Source organism: Apteryx mantelli, chromosome 17 (genome assembly GCF_036417845.1).
Source record: "Apteryx mantelli isolate bAptMan1 chromosome 17, bAptMan1.hap1, whole genome shotgun sequence".
Classification (NCBI taxonomy): Eukaryota; Metazoa; Chordata; class Aves; order Apterygiformes; family Apterygidae; genus Apteryx; species Apteryx mantelli.
The window spans coordinates 4,231,605-4,252,940 of NC_089994.1; the positions used below are offsets into that span (position 1 = coordinate 4,231,605).

General features: G+C 41.3%; 1 protein-coding gene across 5 annotated transcripts in view; it reads left to right on the top strand.

The window, feature by feature from the left end:
* Positions 1-21,336, top strand: part of MORC2 (MORC family CW-type zinc finger 2) — a 45,984-nt gene that overhangs the window by 17,145 nt on the left and 7,503 nt on the right. For all 5 annotated transcript variants that reach the window (XR_010885881.1, XM_067306838.1, XM_067306839.1 and 2 more), the window contains 9 exons: positions 784-909; positions 5,932-6,011; positions 10,101-10,183; positions 11,116-11,201; positions 13,822-13,962; positions 14,566-14,720; positions 14,882-15,010; positions 16,338-16,443; positions 21,000-21,132. Coding sequence is in view for 4 of the 5 variants with exons in the window: in XM_067306838.1 (XP_067162939.1) it covers positions 784-909; positions 5,932-6,011; positions 10,101-10,183; positions 11,116-11,201; positions 13,822-13,962; positions 14,566-14,720; positions 14,882-15,010; positions 16,338-16,443; positions 21,000-21,132 (1,039 nt within the window). In the remaining variant the exon portion in view is untranslated. The remainder of the gene's footprint in view (positions 1-783; positions 910-5,931; positions 6,012-10,100; positions 10,184-11,115; positions 11,202-13,821; positions 13,963-14,565; positions 14,721-14,881; positions 15,011-16,337; positions 16,444-20,999; positions 21,133-21,336) is intronic.

Here is a 21,336-nt window from a genome sequence, read left to right on the forward strand (position 1 = left end):
GGTAAGGTATGCTTTTTTTATCCAGCTGTACCCAAACATCCTTTTCAAGCTGCAGTAATATGCACATAGAAATATTTTGTCACCGTATTTAAAATACGCAATTAAAAATCTCTGTGGAAGACAAGTGAAGAAGTGAAAGAAAAGCCACACTTAATCTACCTGCAGGGTGATTAAAATAAAGGCCTTTTCTTTTACATAGCTCTCTTGCTGAGATCTGGCATATCTTGGCATATCTTGAAGTAGCTGCTTACCTTTCTTCAGATTGTGCCCTTACTTCTGCTGATATTAAAGGGAGCCTCATGCTAAAAGCTCAGATGGTAACATGTAAAGTTGAACAAGGCGAATCCTGCCATAGGTGTCTAAAATAAGTCCAAGGACCGTGACAATTGGCATCGGAGGTGTTTGGGGCTGGGGAGTATTTCTGTTGATCAGCTGGAACCTGGGCAGCAGTTCTTGGGAGCTGAGAATCTTGCAGGTTTTGTCGATAGAGAAGCTCATTCATTTGGTCTGGATAGAGGAGGAGGCTCTGTTGTGAAAGTAGTTTATCAGGGCTCCTCTTAATTGGAAAGGATTGAAGGGAAAAAATGTGAAATGAAGGAGAAAGGGAATTCAGACTCAAGGAGACAGAAAGATGAAGTCTCTAAGGAGAGATTACTCAAGGGATGAACTGATGTCGTCACTTCTGGGCTACGTGGACCCAGCTGGGAAAGTAGGTGTTCTGGTAATCCTAACAGGGAATGTTGAACAAATGGCCTGGTTTCTGTAAGCCTTCCTTTCTTGCAGAAAGCCTGAGCGTCGCTCCTTCCGTGCCTATGCTGCTGTGCTTTACATTGATCCCAGGATGAGGATCTTCATAAATGGACACAAAGTACAAACCAAGAGGCTTTCATGCTGCCTCTACAAGCCAAGGTAGGTGTTGTGACCCAAAGTCTGCACATGTACGTGAGACTCTTCAATGTTTCCTTACAGAAAAGTGTTAGTGTTTTGCTCTCTAGGTATATCCTGTGTAACTCCCTGTTAAAGCTACAGAAACAGATAGCAGGAGAATGGGATGTGGTGTTGCATGGGAAAGGGGGTAGATAATGGAAAATCTAACGCTTTTGAAAATCACACCCATAACCTGTGGAATTTGGCTCCCTTTGAAAGCAAACACACGGTGAAGATACTGGTTGTTCAAAATGCCACGCCGTACAAAGCTGTTGGATAACTTTTTTATGTAGGACAGAGAAATTCATATGGTGGATGCTAGAATTATTATGGAAATGAAAACAGATTGAGCACTTTGATGCAGTTTGCTTTGAAAATTATTTTTTTGTATAGCTGATTTAGGTTTGAACAGAGATTGGGAAAGACCCTTCCCTGTCTTCCTTTTAAATTCCCTTAAACATAGCAAATTTGCAAATGAGCTGAGGTATGCTCTCAGTTGGTTTAATAGGTACTAAAAAAGGTTATAAGGTTGAGAAGGGGAAAAGGGAAAGTATATTTATGCCTGTTTCAGGGAATAGTGTCCTTCTGTCCCTAGGAGCATATAGATTTAATTCTGGGTAGCTTAACATGATTTGTCTTAATAGAATACTACTAATAATATAGAATATTTTAGGGATTCTTTTAATCAAGCATTTTGGACTGTATTGGACATACTGAACAATATGGGCCCAGTATCAGTCTGCGAGGTGGGACTTGTTACTGACCACAATCTAATGTCAAGCCACCAATTACTATCCTTTGAGCCTGGCCAATTTTCAGCTTGCATAATGGTCTACCAAGCTCATACTTCTTCAGCTTCTTAAATGAGAATGTAGAAAATAGTATCAGAAGCCTTACTGAAGGCAAGGGAGTTTACATCCACAGCTCTCCCCTTGTTGACCTGGCCAGTCATTTCATTGTGGAAGGCAGTTAGATTGGTCCAGCATGATTTGTCCCTGATAAATTCTAATTTCCTGGGTAGGGAATCTCTTGTGCTCTTGAGTTTCTGCCTGCAGTTTACCTATGTGTGAATGCCACATCTGCCCCATGCTGCTTTATCCTATGCCACAGTCCAAAAAAGTACTAGAGAGGAAGAGCAGAGGAGGAGGGCACAGGCTTTTACCTCATCAGAGACCAGCTTCTGAGATTCGAAGACAGGACTTCGTCACTGCCTGGTTGTTGCCTGCATTGTCATGATAATATAACATGTACTGGGTCACACCAGAGGTTCATCTGTCTCAGTTCCTTCTCTCTGAAAGTGGTCAGTAGTAGATGCCTGGGGAGGAGTATAAGACTTTTGGTTCTGTCTTATACCTTATAGCTGTTTTCTATTGAAAAGAGACTTGTCTTTTTAGGTGATTTAGACAGCAGTTGTTCATGGTCCCTGTCACCAATTCTGGATCTGCTTTTCATTGTTTCTGGAGAATAGCACCTTGCTGTTGGACAGCTGTAAAGTGATTTACATTTAGAGTGCCTGAAACTCCCACTCCTGCAGCTCAGAAGCAAAGACTGCGAACAAGGCTGAGGAAGACAGTGTAGGGCTTTGCGGGCATGGGGCAAACATCATAACCTTACAGGGTTCTTCTGGAAAAGTGTGCAGACAGTTTCCTTTCAATTTCCTACTCCTTATGCAAGATGTGGATACCAGAAGATGCATGGTCATTGGGATAAGTCCAGTACCTTCACTGTTGGTTCTGAGAACCGGTATGGCCCTTCTGGTAGTTGCCTACCTTGTGCCATAGACGACTTGTGAAGACTCAATCTTTTACCTTCAGATGCATGAGCAGAGATTATTCTCCCTTGGGTGTCTCCTTCCTGAGGACTTATTGCAGGGAAAATGGCAAATCAGTCCATTCTGAGGACAAAGCTGTTATTTTTATTTTTTTGCAGCTATTCATGATCTTTTAGATTTTTTCTGAACCTGATGAGAAGGGTTGCTTATGCCCTGGATCTTCCCTTTAGAGTTGAAGCCAGAGCTCATGCATCCCCATTTACATCTACTTGCTGGGTTTTGAGTACTCTGCCATTTAATACTACTATCCTGAACTGACATAAGGACTCTTTTTTTTTTTTTTTTTTTTTTTTTTTTTAGTGGGAGGCAGGGGGGCACTGACGGGTACAGCAGTCAGCTTGTCCCTCTGCCCTTTGGTCTGCTTTTGAGATCTGTTCAAGAGAATTGTCTTTAGGAGGTGGTAGCTCCTGTCATCTTTTGTCTCTTGAACAGGATACTTATTTTCCTATTGCCATCTGTCCTTTTTGGAAGCTACCTTTTTGTGGGTAGTAGAGTCAACTGTTAATACAACCCGCTTAGGGTTGTACTCCTATGTAGGAACTGTCACTCCCAGTTAGGTGGGAGTGGGGAGTATCCATCCATGTCATGGAAGCAGTGGTTTCTCTTTTCAGCTGAGCTCTGGTTCTCTTCCATCCTTAAAAATATTAGAGAATTCGCTGGATCTGACATTAGTACCTTGCTACCTTTCTGGAACCTTTAACTTCCTGGTATCAGGGGCAAGCTAATTTTGTGCCAGATTGTTCACAAGAGTTTACAGGTGTGATGCTGGAGTGTCTCCCTCTCTGGAAGCTGCTTTTGCATTTTGAAGGATTGCTTTCCTCTGCTTCTTCCCCCAGTAACTGTGTGAACTTTAGCAGTGCAGGCTGTGCAGCTGAATGTAGTCAGGCTATTTTGCATGTCACCCTTTATGCTATTTTCAGGTAGATAATTGAATGGTCAGAGATCTTAGCGGACATTCAGTGTTGGTGATTGCAGCAGTGCTGTATGCTGTTTTGCTTTCCTTGGCTGTTGCTGTGATTTTACTGAACGAGTTGCAAGAGTTTCCCTTTAAGAGGGCATGCTAAGGCAATTGTAATGAAAGTCTTGAAGATGGGGGAATACATCACATCATGCACTAGTCTTGTCTGTCAGGCAAGATAAACAAGACAAGATGTATCTTGTTTACATATTCATTTGCTAGATATGCTTTTCCAAACCACTTGAATATGGGCTTTCCTGGCTGTGATGACTTTGGCACTGGAAAAGAACATGAAACAGTAATGACTGGATTATTCCTTTTTTCTTGAGAAGTGGTCAGTCTCTGGGACAGTATTTCCAGAAGCAGATCTATGTACTAGTGGTCTCTTTGTTTAGCTTACCGAGTTATTAAACACTCTTGCAGACAGATGAAGCTGGTACTGACAACTGGCTTGCATATGGGGGCTTGGCGTGATATCGCACATTAGCTTTCTGTATTACCCTGCAATTGCCCTCTCTGCATTTTGGTGAAAAGGAGGTGTTGTCTGCTCGTAAGACAGAAGTTCAGTCGCTTTGCTGCCTCAAAAGTCGGGCATGTTGAGACCTTTCATCTTCACTTTGTTTCTCCTGTTTGTTCTCAGGAAAGTAAGGCAGGACATAGATGAGGTAATTTAGTTGTGCCAACATGTTGAAAGCAGTTCTTGTTTTCAGGACATGTTCAGTCTGTTGGCCCAGGTAGCTTAAATCACCCTTAGGTGGATTTGAGGAGATTGCACCACCCAAAAACTGAGTCATCTTCTCCTAACATGGTTGTTGCATGGTTCTTGGAAGAATTAGTGCCTGTCTGCCTTTTTTGCAGTAAGAAGGTCCTTATAAATAGCAGAAAATAAGTTGCACAGATATACAACTTTTATGCACTAGATTGCACAAATTGTGCATTAGATGAACAAATGTAATCAACTCGACTATTTATGATGTGAATTTTCTGAATTTAAGAATAAAGGTTTTCTGTTAATGAGGCTATTTGATGTCTGTATCTACATCTGCATATGGCTGCCCATAGAAACATACCTAACTCCTTTTTCATCTAGGCAGCATGATTACTTATGGGTCTTGATGGATTATCGGCCATTTGGAGGGATCTTGTCTCTTATTGGAACCTAAATGTGGTTCCTGCTACATTAATGAGTCGGTCAGTTAAGCCTTATGTCCTTATATGCTTCCCCATCTCTGTAAAAACAACATTTCTAGTGATGTTCGCTTTGGCTAAGTGCTGGAGAGGTTTGATCCCTTAAGCTTTCTTTCTTCTATAAAGCTTTTTGGGATGGAATTTTCCTCTAGGTACCTCCAAACACTGGTATCTAAAGTGGCTTAAGTTCCTGCAGGTTCTGATCATCCTTGTTGTCTCCTCTTCTCCAATTACGTGTGTCCACATAGCGGTGACGTACTCATGGACTTCTGCCTCTTTTACGAGGCTGCCTCTTTCACTCTGAAATAATTATAGTTAGCTTGTGATCTGTATTTGATATGATCTAATGAGATCAAACAAGCCACTGCAACTCCAGCACACTTTTCAAGGTTGTAAGCCAATTGTGTAGCATATGAAAATTTTCTGAAACTTTAGAACTGAAACTTGAAGCTCTGTTCAGACCTTTGCTAAATGTTATGCCACTTTGAGGCTTCCAAATGGGATGCAATTCTTGACAAATCAATTCTCTGCTTAGTTTTCTCTTAAGATCTGTTCTTCTTAGAGGTAACCTTGCAAGATTGAGAGGTGCTGCTTGGAGACATGCACTGTGAGACTACACATTTGAACAGTCATTTGAAGGAGAAAGGAAGGGTTATTTATCTGTAATGGGAGGTTTTTGAGAAGCTTTCCATGTATTTTCACTCTGCCTTTCCACTTTTAAAGAATTTGTTCCTCTTAACCTTGGGATTTTCTACAGGGACATGGGATATGTCGTACCCCACCAGAGTACATTGAAAAGTGGGGGGACTGTGGTTGCTGTTATTGCTAAAGCATCTCTGACTTGAAAGTTTTGGCTAAGCGCTTCCCAGTATACTCGGTTACTCATACCTAAACCTTGTTCTCCATTTATTGAATCTTTTGAGAAGAGTAGAGTAGCATGTGGAGACCCTGTTCTCTAATAGGATGATCAAATCATGGTGTGACCTGACTGCTGAGGTTGCTGATTAATAAGTTTTGATCATCACAGGATGTACAAATATACTTCAAACCGTTTCAAGACCCGTGCGGAGCAAGAGGTGAAGAAAGCAGAGCACATGGCAAGGATAGGTGAGTCTTTGGGGTATGCATGCATCCTGCTTTTACTGTAGAGAAGAAAGGACAGAAAGAGACTACATTGCTGATACGACCTGAAATTGCTTGCTTTTGTGATCACTATGATTGCTCAGGAAATTCATTTTTACAGTGATTCCAGATGAACCAGTCTTACTTCAATGCAATGGGAGAAACTTGGATCATTCCCTAAGACCACTTCCTCCGAGGAACAGATGTACAGAATAATCCTACAGCTTTCTCCCTCTGTTCTATCTGAAGCCTTACTAAGCTGCCTTCTTGTTAGCCCATAGTTCTGCCCTCGTCTTTTGCATATCATTAGCTTCTTCGTTCTGTTCTCTTTCTGTTCCTTCCCTGTTGAGGCAGTCACTCAAAACTAGATTTTTATTTTATCAGTTAATGTAAAGTGATTGTTCTAGGTGTACAAGGACATCCTGTTTTTTCACTTCGAGGCGTACTTTTTGTCTGTCCAGTCTTACCTTCCTCTCAAGTTTCGTAGTCTTCAGGAGAAAACCCAGTTTGACATTATTGGATATTTAGCATGTAGGTATTACATAAGCATATAAATGCAACATACAACTTTGTTAAACTTGCATAAATTTAACATATAAAGCAGCCTCCCCCATTCCTGATGGAGAAATTCCATAGCGAAGGAAGAGTCTTGAAGTTGAAAGACATGTTGACCATTCTTTCTGATAAGTTTCATAAATGATGTTGCTGAGACATGTGCCTTTCCTCCCTGTGTAAGAACTGCTTTAGGTGCGCACACGTGTGCATTCAGATTAGATGTGAATAACTTTCAGGAAGTTTCTAGGGCCACATTCAACCTGTGCAAAGTCATAAAGGGTAGTGTGTTTGTGACCCTGCCCAAAGCAGTAGAACAAAACTGTATAAACTGCTGTGTCCCCTCTTCTTCCTTCATGAAGTACAACCTAATATGGTAGATTTGAAACTATGGCATTTAAGCCATTTATCCTTTGCCTCCGTTCTTATACTCCTTGGTTTTTTTGTTTGTTTTTTTTAAAAGATTGAGTCCTATAGCCAAAGTAGGTGTTCAGTACATTTGTATTCTCTTCAAGAAAGCGTAAATAGCATGGTTCAAAACGGTCTCTGAGGCCTTCATGATGTTTAAAAGGTGAGCTTTCATGTCTTGACATTGAAGAATACTGCCATTCAGTGCCCTGGTACCAAGAACGGATATCCTTGACACTGAAACTTAAACTCAGCATTAGCACCAAAGCTAGCTTACTACCTCCAGCAGTGGAAGTGGGTGCTGAACAAAGGGCTGTGAACATGGAGGTGAAAACTCAAGGCAGACTTCAGGCTGTTTTCTGCAAGGGTTGATTACATAAAGCCTCCAGGTCTAAAATATTCTTGTGTCATTAACCCCAGCTTCAGTGGCACAGATCTCAGTTCTTTGCTTCTAGGGAAATTAGTTTCATCTGTAATAAAGTGTATTTAATATACAAAGTACTGCTTTTCTGCTGTTGGTAGAGAATATTTATTTCTTCTTATCACTAGCATATGTTTCCCTGAGTACACACACCACTCTCATGAGGGATCTTCACCAGAGAAAGATTTGCAGTTTTCTCTTCCACTAGAGAAACGAGAGATGCATCATGAGAAATGATGTTTGTCAGCTGAGCTAACCACAGTTCCACAATGTGCTGTGGCTGTCTGTTAGGGATGCATTGGAATCCTTCATACTATAGATTTTCAGTCACTCCATCCATAGACACTTCTGGCCTTACCCATTGGAATACCAGGAAAGACTAGATTTAAATGGGCAGGGTAACGTTCCGTATTCTTATCAGAAGATTTTTTTTTTGTCACTTGACAGTGTTCTTCATACCAGAGTCTGGCAGTTTTGTTTCATTTCAGGAGCTCTGCTAAAGGATCCATAAGACTCTGGAAATAGCTTATGAGGCTATTGAAAGAGAACTGATGATAGTTGAAAGGTGACTACAGAACAAGAGAAATGTATGGGCAGCTATGACTGTCAGTGACATGGCTGGTAGGTCTATGGTTACTGCAGAGGCTGTACGCAAAACAAAATGGCTTTAGGAATTGGTATTCCAAAAGAGCCACGACTTATGAGTGAAGACTTGGCACGCATATATTCCCTGGGAACTGACATCCTGCCTCATGTGATAAGCTGTACCATCCAAAGCCCTAAGTGAGCAAATGGACCTATTCAGCCGTTCCAGGACATAAGTACTGTGCCTGGGCAAGATAGCTACAAAAAGCCATCATCTTCTGCCTGCTGCATATCGCTGAAGTGAGGCTGAATACTGTATTCAGGCATCTAGGTGTTGCTGTTGCCTAGTTTCAAGAAATTCTCTTGCAAAGTTTAAAAAGCGAACAAACGAAAAAGGTGGAGAGGGAGTTATGTAGGTGTCCGTTACTGAAAGCCCCTTACAGCTCTGTTCCACACTCGATATTAGTCCAGAGTATTTCAATGTGTCCACTGATTTGCCGTTGGTATGCCATGTCTGTTATCCACTTGTAGCTAGAACCAGAATTCTTGTCCTCCTCTGTTTATTGTCCAGCTTAGGAGCTGTGTTTTTGCCTGCAAGGATCTCAACACTCAGATTTTTACTTGAGTCATTCCCTACCAAACATGTCTTCTCGGCTGTCATTACTTTATTGGAACATTACTTTATTGCCCCTTAAGGGCAGACCTCACTGTCTTTTCTTCCCTTTGGACACAGTTGCACTCATTCCAGCAACTCCTACCATACCAGCTTTAATTTAAATGGACCAAATTTTTTAAGCTGTCTTCAAACTCTTCAATTTAAATGTTAAGCTAAGCCGTCTCTTCAGAAGATTAAGTTGGTCATACAGTGCAATTCTGCTGTTACTTGCCTGGCAAGCTGCTGTGAAACTCAGCGGATGGTTTTGTGGGAGCTGATGCAACAAAACTCAAATGTAATAATACTGCATAGAAGGAGAAGGTGATTTTTATTTTAATAGTCTAAATACATTCACTGTACCTATTTGCCTTCCCATATGTGCAGACAACAAAAATGTGTCCACAAGTAATCCTGGCCACAGCATTCCAAACAACAGATGCCAGTTATCAAATCCCCACTAGATCATCCAGACTCTTTTTAATTGCTAAACATATGCTGGTTTTTGGAGAGATGTTTTGTACTCTAGGAGCCAATTGCTATTGTGGTATGATCCTTTGCTTCATCTTACCTCATCCTCTGTAGACCCTTAGGCAAGGTTGCTGCTCCCCTGTTTTGTTTCCTTGTTTCGGATGTCTTACAGCTAAAATCTGTCCTCCTGTTGGGAGAACAGGGAGAGAAATGGCTCACAGGATGTGGCTGTAACATTACTGCCACCTTCCTGTAACTGGGGTGCAGGCCTGCTGCTTTAATCCATTTTCCCTGGGGACATTCTTGAGTGACTGTTAAGTGGTATGAGATTGGTGTGTACCGCTTGTCAGGCAATCTTTTTGGTAGCCTGGAAGAGAAATGAGAAGGGGAATTTCTCTAAGTGGTAAACCTGAAGGTCAGAATTAGTGGTAGGTTTTCAGAGCACTATGTGCTATTTTATGCGTAGCACAAATTTGGCTTTCTTCAGACAAAAAGAAGTGATTATCAAAGATAAAAGTACTTCTCAGAGTAGTCCCTTTCCATCATCTATGCAAGTAAGCTACCTCTTTGTACCTCCTTTTCAAGTCTGAACTCGGTCTTCATTTTGTGGCAGTGTGAGAGTTTTTCTCTCTGCTTTCATACTTCTGTGCAGACCAGACAGGGCCACTTGCATCCTTACCGTTTCCAGTTCCTCACTATTTTTCTTACGGATCCTTCCTTAAACCTGCTTTTACAGAGTTTAAGGAAGTTAGAGGTTGCCAGTGTTGATGGCAACCTCTGATCAAGTTTAAGGTGCCATGTTAACGGTCTCCTCTCTCATATGTAAGGTTTTATTTTGTACCTTCTTGTGTTACCTTTGTCATCTCTCCCTTGTCTGTGTACATCTAGCAAAGGCTCTCTCTGGAAATCTGTTAGCTCAAGTGAATGCCTGATAGTATGCTGTCTCTTCTGAATGCTTAATACAGTTTTTTTCCTTGTGTTTCAGCGGAGGAGAAGGCTCGAGAGGCAGAGAGTAAAGCCCGTGCACTAGAACTGCGCCTAGGAGGGGATCTCACGCGGGAGTCCAGGGTGAGGCTTCTGCCTTTCCAGCAGGTTGAATTTTAAGCACTGGGGGAAGGTTCATAACTATGGTTTCGGAGTGGAGAGCTGTGCTGTTCAGTTGCTTTTAGCGCTGCAATATGTAGGTGAAGCAGGTGCTCCTGTTGGAGATAAGTTTCAGCAGTGTTCAGTCCTAGGCAATTCCATGGTCTTATGACCACAGGACATACATAAATTGGTGTGCGTGTTTTCCAACCCGAGTGAGAAGCATGCTGGCGTTGCAATGCTTACAACTTTCAATATGTATCTAATGGAAAATCAGTCCTTTGACAGTGTTTGAGTTCTACTGTGAAGATACTTTAGTTGATGTCATTCTCTGAAGAAGCAGCATGGGGAATGTGAAGTATTTGAATAGAAGTAAAACTGGATAATTTTTGTCAGTTCCCTCTTAAGGCCATTGCACTTTGCTCCTGAGCTTTCCCAAACTGTTGCTGGAACTTTTGAGATTTTTTTTTTGCTTGTTTTCTTTTTCTTTCCTTCTGAATGGTACCCTGTGAAGCCAGAGCTTGTGTGGTGATGCTACAGGCTCTTGAAAGGTGGGTAAGGTGGGCTTGGCTTAGACCTAGCCAGTAGCTGGAAGGCAAGAAGGATTTCGGGACATGCTGGTTCGAACAAGTGACATTTGTTTAAAATCACTTTACTGTTTAGTGAGATGTAATGAAAAAACAGTGTTTGAATGTTTTGGCTCCATCACTCTACCCTGTGGTTTCTATTGAATAGGTATTTTCTTCCAATCAACTGTACAGTTGTTTAAATGACCTAGCAACAGGTGCTGCCCTAAATGTAAAGGAGTGCTAATTATTGCCCTTCAGTTAGTGAATTCTTTACATTTAAAACCCTTCTGTGATCTTCCAGAAGGGGGAAAAATATAGAAGTGGTTTAATTTTAGTATCTGTTTGCAGGTGACATTACGTCAAGTCCAAAACTCTGCAATCACCATGCGCAGGGAGGCTGATGTCAAGAAAAGGATCAAGGATGCAAAGCAGCGGTGAGTACAAGGCAACTGAAAGCTCTTGCTTTCCCAAGCTGGTCACTCCACATGCTCAGATGTTTCTCCTACTTTGCTTTGTGTGGTAGGGTGAGCAGTTCTGCTCACCAGTTTAACCAAGGGGTTTCTGAGTTTGCTCTTCTGGTTGCTTTTGCTAGACCCCTGTTATTTGCTGAATGAAGTCTTTGAGTTTTGCCTGTTTTTTTGTAGACACTTACCAGTTTTCCCCAACAGCTTTTTTCATTCTTTTGCTTAATCTGTTTTTCATCTATGGATAAGATTCAGGGAGGCAAACAGATGTTAGCAAACTGCAGTGAAATGGCTTTTAGAGTTGCAGAAATGGTTTTCTAGAAACTTGTTAAATTCTGTTATAGGCCATGCCATGAAATCAAAAGAAATAATTGTAACCAGAGTTAAATTACAACAAAGTTTGCTATTCATATACTCACAGGAATATTTCACTTTGTATGCAGGTTTTCTGCAGACTTGTCGTATGCATTTCATAGCTTGAAACTCAATCTCTTAAATGCTGAGTCTGAGAAAAATTGGGATTTGTATATACATTTGTATATACTTATCCCACCTAGTTTGTTTTGCATGCTAATTTACATGCATTCATAGGTCAGAACTATTCCAGACTCGTTGCTAGAGATAGATCTAATGCATCTTAAGTTCAGGAAAAAACAAACAGAAAAACAGCTTGAACTCAAAAGTGATAGAGATATGACTTGGAGAATGCAGAAGCATGTTCTTCTTCATAAAGGGTGCACATCTTTGCATGAAATTCAAGGCCCTACATCCTTCTCCAGAAGTTAGAAAATTAGAATTAAACCCTTGCCTGAGGTAGGAATGAAGGGTCTACTGTTTTGCCACAGCTGCTTGCACCCTCAAATCGCACAAGTTGTCCGCCTCAATCAGATGAGACCAAAGTGATATTTTGCAGCCCTGTTTGTCTATTGATAGTCTTCAAAATACCTCTTAGCAAATGTTTAGGTTTAAAGTTATTGAAAGCTGCTGTTCCAGGTGTCTTCCTAATAACTTATTTTAGATTGTTATCTAAAGAATAATCTCTCTATGAGTCTATAGCTGCTTATAAAATGAGTGATCAGGTAGTGGTTAGGTGAGCATGCTTTCTGCTAGCAAAACAGGCATTCTGTCTGATGTCTGTTATCAAAAAAGTTGATGTAAACCAGCACATCAATTGTGTTATACTGAACGTGTCTTGTAAACCAGTACAGCAGGACTGATGTACTAGTTTGTCTCTTTTCCACACATTGCTATCTCCTCCACATATAATTTAAAAATCTACAGAAACACCTATCAACTTTGCTTTCAGATGAGGTGAATCTCATATTACAGTAAAGTAGGAGAGAGATTGTCTGCCTCTTGTTTTGGGGCTTTTTAGCCCCAAAAGCCTCATGTTGTTCTGTTTTGGGGCCCTTCCAGTTGTAGAAAGGAACTTTAAAACTAAAGGAAGTTGTGTTAAAGGATTACATGTACATTTAGGTAGGTAAGAAAATGACTTTATGAAAACAAAAAATGGACATGAAATGAAAGTATCCCAGGGATTGATTTTGAGATGCTTGAACATTAAGACAGACTTCCATCTTATAACTGCAGATTCTTATATAGTGATTGTGAATACACAATTCCATTTCTCTTAATATCTGATATGTGCAGTAGACAGTCAACAGATCGTTTTAAAGAATTCCAAGTATCTCCAATTAATCATTTAAAGAGAGGTCAAATTCCAAATTGGGATAAAGCACATAAGTGTTGAAGATTTTGATGAGAAATACAAATAGGAAGTCAAAAATAAGGGTCAATGGCATAGACTATGCCTTGTAATTATTAGAAGTTTTGGGCTTATGTTTGCTGCCTTCAGCCTAAAATAGAAGAATCTCATTGTGAAAAATGCTCAACAGGGATTTAAGGGAAGCTAAGGAACCTGCATAATTTAGTCTGTTACAGAGCAATAGTTCTGTTTATAAAATACAACTTTTTAATATCACAGAGATCTAAGTCTAGAGACTTAGAAACCTTGTTAAGGTTTTCTACATTACAGGAGATACAATTCCTGGTAATCAAAGATGCAGGTCCAGAAATTCATATATGCTCACAAGCATAACTGAGGCCAACTTTTGTTAATCAGCTATGGAACAGAAAAGGTAGAAGTCATGCAAATTGCTAGCCTGCTATTTTGAGGGAAAAAAACCTCTGCTTCACTTGTGTGTTGCAGTCCCCCAGCTTTTGGAACTTGGTGAAATAGTATTACAAAACTTGCAATTATGAGAACTTCCCCAGAATCTAAATATTGAGACTGTAGGTTTATATCAAAATCTTAATTTCTGTGGTTTATGTAGCGTAGAGGTGCACATCTAGAAAATACTAACCCAAATAATTTATGCCTCGCATTGGAGAGCATAAATCTGTACCTAACAGTGCTTTTATAAAACTCTAGTCAAATATAATTTTTTGAAAAAGTAGATCTGAAATAAAACCAGAATCCATTTATGAAAGAGGAAATGTATCCAGATCAACAGTTAGCTGAACAGATAGACTGTCTAGCCTGAATTGGTGTCTGCATTGTGTCTCTGAAGCTCTGTTTGCTTTCTTCCAGGGCACTGAAGGAACCCAAAGAACTGAATTTTATCTTTGGTGTGAATATTGAGCAGCGTGAATTGGATGGCATGTTCATTTATAATTGCAGTCGACTGATAAAGATGTATGAGAAGGTGGGCCCACAGCTGGAGGGTGGCATGTGAGTTTTTGGAGATTTTTTAGCAATCTCTTTGTTTAAGCCTAACATTTTCCTATATGTAACTTAGGCTGTGCAATAACTTTTTTCTGTGAGGAATGTAATCATTCTTCATGAACTTGAGGCTTCAGTCATTTTGTCAGCCTTTATCGGAAAGGTTTAGATTCTGACAAATAAAATATATTTAAATATTTCCCTATATTTCACATGTTTCACAAAAAAGATAGTTCTCTATCAAGATGTTGGTCATACCTGCAGCAGTATGAGGCTTTTGTGCTCAATACTGGTAATTTGGGTCTGAACACTTCCTCCATGGGTTAGCAAATGAATTCCAGTAGCAATACTACCTCATTCTAGGGACAGGGCACATAGGTCTTGAAAGCAAAAATTTATTTGTAGTCAATCTAGAAAAGGAGATATTTGACCCCATCTTACTTTTTTCAGAATGCCAGCTCAAATCTGAGTGGTTTAGCAAGCTCATAAATCAAAAATAGTACTGCTGCAGGAATGGATGAATGGATGTGTGTAATCTGCTGTTTCAATATTGCTTCTCTGGACAATGACCTGGCAGTTTAATGATGTTAGTAACTGTACATCTTCTTTCAGGGCATGTGGTGGAGTGGTAGGTGTGGTGGATGTGCCCTATTTGGTTCTGGAGCCAACCCATAATAAACAAGACTTTGCTGATGCCAAAGAGTATCGACACTTGTTGAAGGCCATGGGAGAGCACTTGGCTCAGTATTGGAAGGATGTTGCTATAGGTAATGAAGCTTTTTTATTGCCTTCACAGTTACTAGGGGCTGGAAGGGAAAACTTTGGCAGCTGGAAGGGTATTAAGGGAGAGGGCAGCCAAGAGTGAAGGTGATTATTTTTTGTGGTTATGGCTCCATAATGAATGGGGAATTGTTCATTTGTTTTGCAGCCCAGAGGGGTATCATCAAGTTCTGGGATGAATTTGGTTATTTGTCAGCGAACTGGAACCAGCCTCCATCTAGTGAACTACGCTACAAACGCCGAAGAGCCATGGAAATTCCTACCACAATTCAGTGTGGTGCGTCTGACCAGGCAGATGGCTGCAATTAGGAGGCTGGTCTTTACTGAGGAGGGAGGGAGCTACTGGCTGGAGTGTGGGGTAAAGCTAATGGGTAGGAGACTTCTGAGATGAGCTTCTCAGCCATTGTCCTCATAGAGGGCTTCTCTCCTGTTGTAAGTTCCCTTTGCCTGCATCTGATGGTACGCTCAGACATCTTGACATAAGGTTCCTCTCCTCTACGGTTTATTATTCATGATGTTCTTTTACAGAACTGGAACTGACCAAAGCCACTCATCCCTAAAGTAAAATAGATCTAAAACTTCCATGTAGGCAGTGGAGGGAAAGTGTAACTTGTATTCTGATGAACTGGGCTACTGAGCAACACTAGATGTGAGCACAGAAGGGAATCATTTACAGTCATCTTTCAAATGTAATGTGAGTTCTCTTTTTCACACCTCTAAATGTCTCTGGCTAAGCTCTTACTCCAGCCGGGAGAAGGGAGGTCCCAGTGCAACCACTTTGAGTTGGTAGAGAGCTGCCAAACTCCCATGACCCAATTTGCCCCACAGGGCTTGGATGAGGACGTAGCAAGGAATGTGAGGCTAGTCTTTTGGAAATGGTCAGTCTTTTGTCAGGCTCTCCTGCCTTGACTGTTTCCTCAGCCCCTTCCAAGTTCCTCCCAAATAGGAGGAACTTTCCTGTCATTCCTCAAGTTTTCTTCTGTTGACATCTACCAGGACCTGTAAAGTCCTTCCAGAGCCTGAATTGAGAACACTTGCATTTTATAGGCAAAACTTGATTTTTACATGGTTGCTTTTCTCGTTGTCAAGCAATGCTCTCCAAGCCAAATCTGTGTGTTTTCCTGGTTTGTCTGAAATCTATTGGATCATTATCTAAGTTTTAGTGGACAAATCTCTGACTTGTGTATTGATACCAGTAAGGGACAGCCTGACTCCTGAGATGAGCAGCGTTCTTGGAACTGGCTGTTCTCTTTTGGTTTGAACTCTACATGCTGTGTAGCTGTCAGTGCAGCAGTGAGTGTGGAGTCCTCTAGTATCAGTTGATAGACACCAAGCTTCACTGGTTCTTGTTAGGGTTGCCTTGTTTCCCAGATTTGAGGTCCTCCTCAAGGTGCTTTGGGAGCGTGGAGCAGGAATGGACTTCATGTATCCTGTGGCTATGTCTCACTTTCTACTTTTTTTTGTCACTAGTCCTGTTGTCATTAGATATACTTTGGAAATTAATGTCATCCATGAGTGCTAAATGGACTTGATGAGTGCCATAGAAAAATTCTGATTTTATGACTTAAGCTATATTTCTGACTTGCATAGTGTTTCTCTAACAGATGTATGTCTGAAATGGCGGACTCTCCCATTCCAGCTGAGTTCAGTGGAGAAGAATTATCCTGATAGTTGGGTGTGCTCTATGAACCCTGATCCTGAACAAGACAGGTAAGAGTGGGTTAATATAAAGAGTTTTCTGTAGTGTGCCTTATCTGTGTTTTTTGGTCATTCTTTTAGGATAATTTAAGGGGATAGGTAAAAATTCTATACCTGTAGACTAAACTGTTCCCACAGTCTGTGAATGAGTAGTGGTGACATACATATTTTGAACTGACATACTCAACAGGATGGACAGAGTAAATTAAGTTTCTTTATGTTTGTTTGGGGGGGGGTTGTTTGTGTTTTTCCACTGCCACTGGAAATATGATTGCAGCCTCGCTTTATCCATGCTAACTTTAATGTAGGTAGTATAGATAGCAATTGAAGAATAGTCATAAGTACAGGCTGGGAACGGTATGTATTCAGTGCTCAGTGGAGTCTTTATTGCTACTGTTGCTCCAACTCATTAAACACAAAAACTTGTACTGCGGTAACACCTCTGAGTTGCAGGGAGCCCAACAAAGACATTTTGTACAGCTGAGGGAGCAGCACATCGATTCATATACCAAAGGCAGGTTTCACAATTATAAAATTTAGGTAGAATCTACTGATTTATTTGAGGAACATGATTGCTCTAGGCTCCTCTTTTCTCTCTGTGGAGAGAGATACTGGCAGAATTTCATTCATATCTTCGTTGAATAAAGAAAGAAGCTGATCAAGCCATAATTTAGGTGCCTTGGCTCAGTGCTTAAAGACAAAAGGAATGAATCCAGGTGGTAACTTCTAATTGGAATCAAAAACTTAATGTCCATGGACAAAAAGGTTAGTAAAGTTGTGTTAATGCTGATATTTGGAAAGTACTGATTTTCTAACTTCTTCCTTTTGGCACATCTCATTTGAATGATAACTGGTGATAATTTTCCTGTTGCTCCCTGTTCTCATGCTTTGGTGTGTAACTAGAAAGAGTATTGTTGTGCTGATGATATCATTAGAACTAAACTATATATACACTAAGAAAAGACTTTTAGAAATTTTTTGTTTTGTAATACCTTTGGAGATTTGAAAATTTGGAGAGGATATTCTGCAACTCAGGTATTCTTTACTGAACTGTGGAGTTGAAACTGATGCTTGCAAAGTGTATACACTCTTGGTATCATAACCAAATTCTCCTTTTGGGAAGATGAGTAGGTGCAGATAAGACTTCTCAGAGAGATGATCTAAATTTTTGTTGATTTCTGCTTCTCTGAAAGGGGAATCTTAGGATTCTCCCTTTGGGAGAATAAATAGCTCAAGAATATTTTGTATTGATTAGGCTGACATGCACTTTCTAATAGCGAGTGTACTTGTGTCCTTTCACATGAGATAGAAAGTTTTCCTTTGTTGTATCTATAGAGGTTATGCTAGAGTTCCTCTGGCTCAGTGCCAGAAAAAAGCAGCGCATGCTTGCAGTCACTGTATTTCTGAATTTCTCTCGGAACTGAAGTGCTCTGCTGTCTGAGGTTTCTTGCTACTTCTTTGCATCCTGGATTTGGAGACCTTCACTGCTGCGTTATGACCTTGTGCCCCACCTGGCCTATTCCAGGCATTTATCCTGCCATGGAAGTACAATGGAAGGAGGACCAAGGACTTGAGAAGCATCACTGTTGCTAGTTCTTCACAAGGGGGGGCTCGAGCTTGCATACCATGAGGATTGCTACCTCTACGTAGACGATGGTGATCATCCTCTAACTGGCTTGGTCTAAGTCAGATCACTTTCCCACAGCCTTTGCACCTCCCCGAGGACCCATAATACAGGTCTTTCTTGGGGCAGGCTAGAAATTGGTCCTTGGTACGACAATGCAGGTGAATTCTTACCCGCCTTCTCTGCATTGTGCTGTTAAACTGCAGACTTCCTGGACCCATGTGATATCTGCAGAATCTCATCAGCCAGGTCAGTGATGAAGCACTGTCAGACTACATCTTCAGACTTTCTCCTGGCATCAGAAGACTTTCTTGGCATTGTCTCCCTGCAGGGTGTCCACTGCTGGTACTGAGCTGTTCCCCACCTTCATTTAAGCAAGCCAGTCTGATGTGTCCACCTAAACTTCAGTTTCTGCTAGTGGCACTGAACTGCTTTTCAAACCTCTTTAGTATGGCTTCTCTGGAGCATTGTCATGGGTACTTGGGAGTGGATGCCCTTCTCCATGTAGCTTTCATGTAAAGCAGTGAGCTGTCAATGTACTTATCCCGTTACTTTGTCAGATACCACAGTCTATATTGGGGTTAGTACTAAGCCGCACCATTGCTCACTTTGTCACAGAGGAAGCATGTGTGTGTCAGACTTCAGTGTCAGGCTCTTCCTCCTCCTCTTTTCTATCTAAGGTCCAGTTGGGTCCCAGAGGGCATCTGGACTTGTGGCTGAAGCAGCTGCTGAAGGGTCAGGCAAAGCTCCTTGAGCATCACCAAAGTCATGGTGCTAGTTGTAGGCTACTCCAATTGCAAAGATAGCTGCTTTGTTCCTGACCACGCTTCCTGGCTGGTTAGAGGTCTTTCTGAGATGGGTTCTCTGGTTGCATTGATACATTGATGCACATGATAGTCTACCTCTAGTGATGCAGTCTCTTTTGAATGTCATGAGTAGTCTAATTGCTGCCTGTCCGCAGAATTTACGGGGTCTTTCAAAATTTCTTCTGCTGTAAAAGATATCTTTAATTACATTTTCACCTTCAATTCATGCAATGGCATAAGTGACTGCAGAACTGCCTTTCCCTATTGGAGAATTTTCATATGATGCCACGTGATCAGCTTTGTCTTTGGGAATTGCAGCTTTCCTGTCGTGCAATCAGCTTGCAGTGATGACAGATGCTTCTTTAAGAGAGGGAGTAACTACTCCATTAAAAACTCCCTTGCAGTGGTTCAGCTGAGAACAAGCTGATGGAGAAACCGCCACTTGTATTCCTTTCCACTGACAAAGCTGATCACAGTGGATGTGTATTTTGCAGACTGGGGGATCCCTTCAGGTGGCAGGTTCAGGATCACATATCTTTGTAAAATCATCTCTCATCAGCTTCTTGGACATGATCCACAAGGCAAGCAGGATCTTCCCTTTTTCTTTAAGGCTCACTCACCCTTGCAGGTAATCATTGACAGCTTAGCCCCAAGGTAGAGTAAAAGGCCACTGGATCTCTTTGGCTTTGCCTTCTCAGACCTGTTGTCTCAGTCCTTACACACTGCATTCCTATCTAACATCATCTCTACATGGATGGGCCTTTGCCCTGAAAGGGATGATCTTGACATGTCTGTCCATGACTCAGTTCTGTGATGCGAGATGAATCTTGGAATCCCCCTCAGTTTCCTTTTTTTCACTTGGAGACATTCCTGATGGCCATCTGTTCAACTACAAGTTTGAAGGTGATGCCAGTCCTCATAACTCAGCCTCCAAATACTGTTGTCTTCAGACCTCTGTGCACTCACCTTAAGGTGGTATTGGAATTCTGTCCTAGCGAGCAGATAATCCTCCCACTGCCCCTTAGCTTCATTTTTTTGACTGAAAGTATAATTTGCGTGTTGTCAATTCATGCTTGTTTTATTTTGGAGGTCCTCATGCTTCCGGCTTATCTTTCAGATTGGATCTTCATGCAGAAGCAGCAAAAGGTTCTTTTCTCCATGCAGTGACTGTTAATCAGCACTTGTGATAGAGTGGACTCTCACCACCTCTAGAGCCCAGATGGCTTTGGTAGCAGTATGGTGCAAAGCTGTGATTTTGGACAATTGCCGTGTCACTGTGGCACTCCCCCTGTACCATCCAAGGCTGATGCAGGTTTTGGAAGGACAACGGTGTAATCACGCTGATGCAACTCAGGCAATTAGTGGCAGGGTAGCTGCTTAAAGTAAATAATCGTTCGAGTCAGCCCATGCGTATGCGCTTAAAGATTGTTATTAAGGAGTGTCCTTTGAGACATGAAGTCCACATTTTCATTTATCTCCTACCTGCCTTTTTCCTTCTCTCTCAAGGTCTCTTCCAGGTAGGATTCTGCATCTGATAGGACCTGAGATAGTAGGATAATTATCACTATTTTGTATGCCATAAGCAGAACAGGAGGGGAACAACAAATACCCCTTTAGGTATATTGCAAAGGAAAATGTTATGGCCTTAGGAGGAAGGATGCATGTGCATTTTCTGTTGGAATGTACACATAAACAACATGTCTTAATTACAAGTTGCTAGTAATAAGCTTTTCTTTCTAAATAAAAGGAAAATCAACACAAATAGGATATTTTGACATAAGTTGGTTGGAAGAAAAATTTTTGTGGAATTCCTGAATTTAGAAGCAGAAGAGAAAGCCAGTCATAACACTTCACAAGCTTTGTTTAGTGGTCTCTGGGCTCTGAATTGGTAATTCCTAGTGTTAATGGCTTGGTTTTTAATGGCTAAGCTTTTGATAGTTATATCCTGAGGTTGTGAGTCTGAATGTGTGTGTGTTTCCCAAGGAGAAAACATCCATCTTTGAGATCGTGGCTAGTGCAGAAAGGAAAAGAGTTTTGCTGCTACATTCAGGATGGGACTTGAGGACAGTGCTGTGTGTGCGAGACTTTCCAGATTCTTCTGTCTTTGCTGAGGTTGTCTTGTATTCTTTTGGTGCTAGATGTGAAGCTGCAGAGCAGAAGCAGAAAGTGCCACTGGGAACTCTGAAGAAGGACTCAAAGTCACAGGAAGAAAAGCAGAAGCAACTGACAGAGAAAATCCGCCAGCAGCAGGAAAAGCTGGAAGCTTTGCAGGTGAATCTGGAGGCTTCCAGTGGAGCTTTGAGGGACCTCCTAATACAAACAGATGATGCTGAGTAATGTCTTCTCAGCCTCCAACACCATGTGTGCTGTGTGGCATTCATGGGGTAGGGGTGGGTTTAATACCAGGAAACAAGCATCTCAGCTTGCACTTCGTCTCCTGTTTGGAAGATGAGAGTGACTCCTGATGCCCGGGTG